The 272-nt window shown below is 69.1% G+C and overlaps 1 protein-coding gene across 1 annotated transcript in view; it reads right to left on the bottom strand.

Moving 5' to 3' along the window:
* PLK1 (polo like kinase 1) overlaps positions 1-272 on the bottom strand; it is a gene marked incomplete at its 5' end in the record, with an annotated part of 6,032 nt that extends 5,760 nt beyond the window's left edge. The window contains one exon of the mRNA XM_019512588.1: positions 39-272. Coding sequence (XP_019368133.1) covers positions 39-272 — 234 coding nt within the window. The remainder of the gene's footprint in view (positions 1-38) is intronic.

The raw sequence follows: 272 nt of genomic DNA, 5'->3' as shown, positions 1-272 counted from the left end.
CGCGGAGCGCCCGCGCCCGCGCCCGCGCCCGCGCTGACCCGGCGGCGGCAGAGCTCGAGCACGACGAAGACGAAGTCGCTGTCCTCGAAGAAGCCCTGGAAGCCGACGACGTGGCGGTGCGCCAGGCTGCGGTGGATGGCGATCTCCATGGACATCTTCTCCTTCTGGTGCGGCTTGGCCAGCAGCGCCTTGGGCACGATCTTGCCCGCGAACACCTCCTTGCTCTCCAGCTCCGTGATCTCGTAGCACTTGGCGAAGCCGCCCTTGCCCAG

The sequence above is a fragment of the Gavialis gangeticus genome, unplaced genomic scaffold, assembly GCF_001723915.1.
Source record: "Gavialis gangeticus isolate Ggan-Ray unplaced genomic scaffold, GavGan_comp1, whole genome shotgun sequence".
Classification (NCBI taxonomy): domain Eukaryota; kingdom Metazoa; phylum Chordata; order Crocodylia; family Gavialidae; genus Gavialis; species Gavialis gangeticus.
The sequence above is the reverse complement of the archived record's forward strand: the minus strand, read 5'-3'. Positions and strand labels throughout refer to the sequence as shown.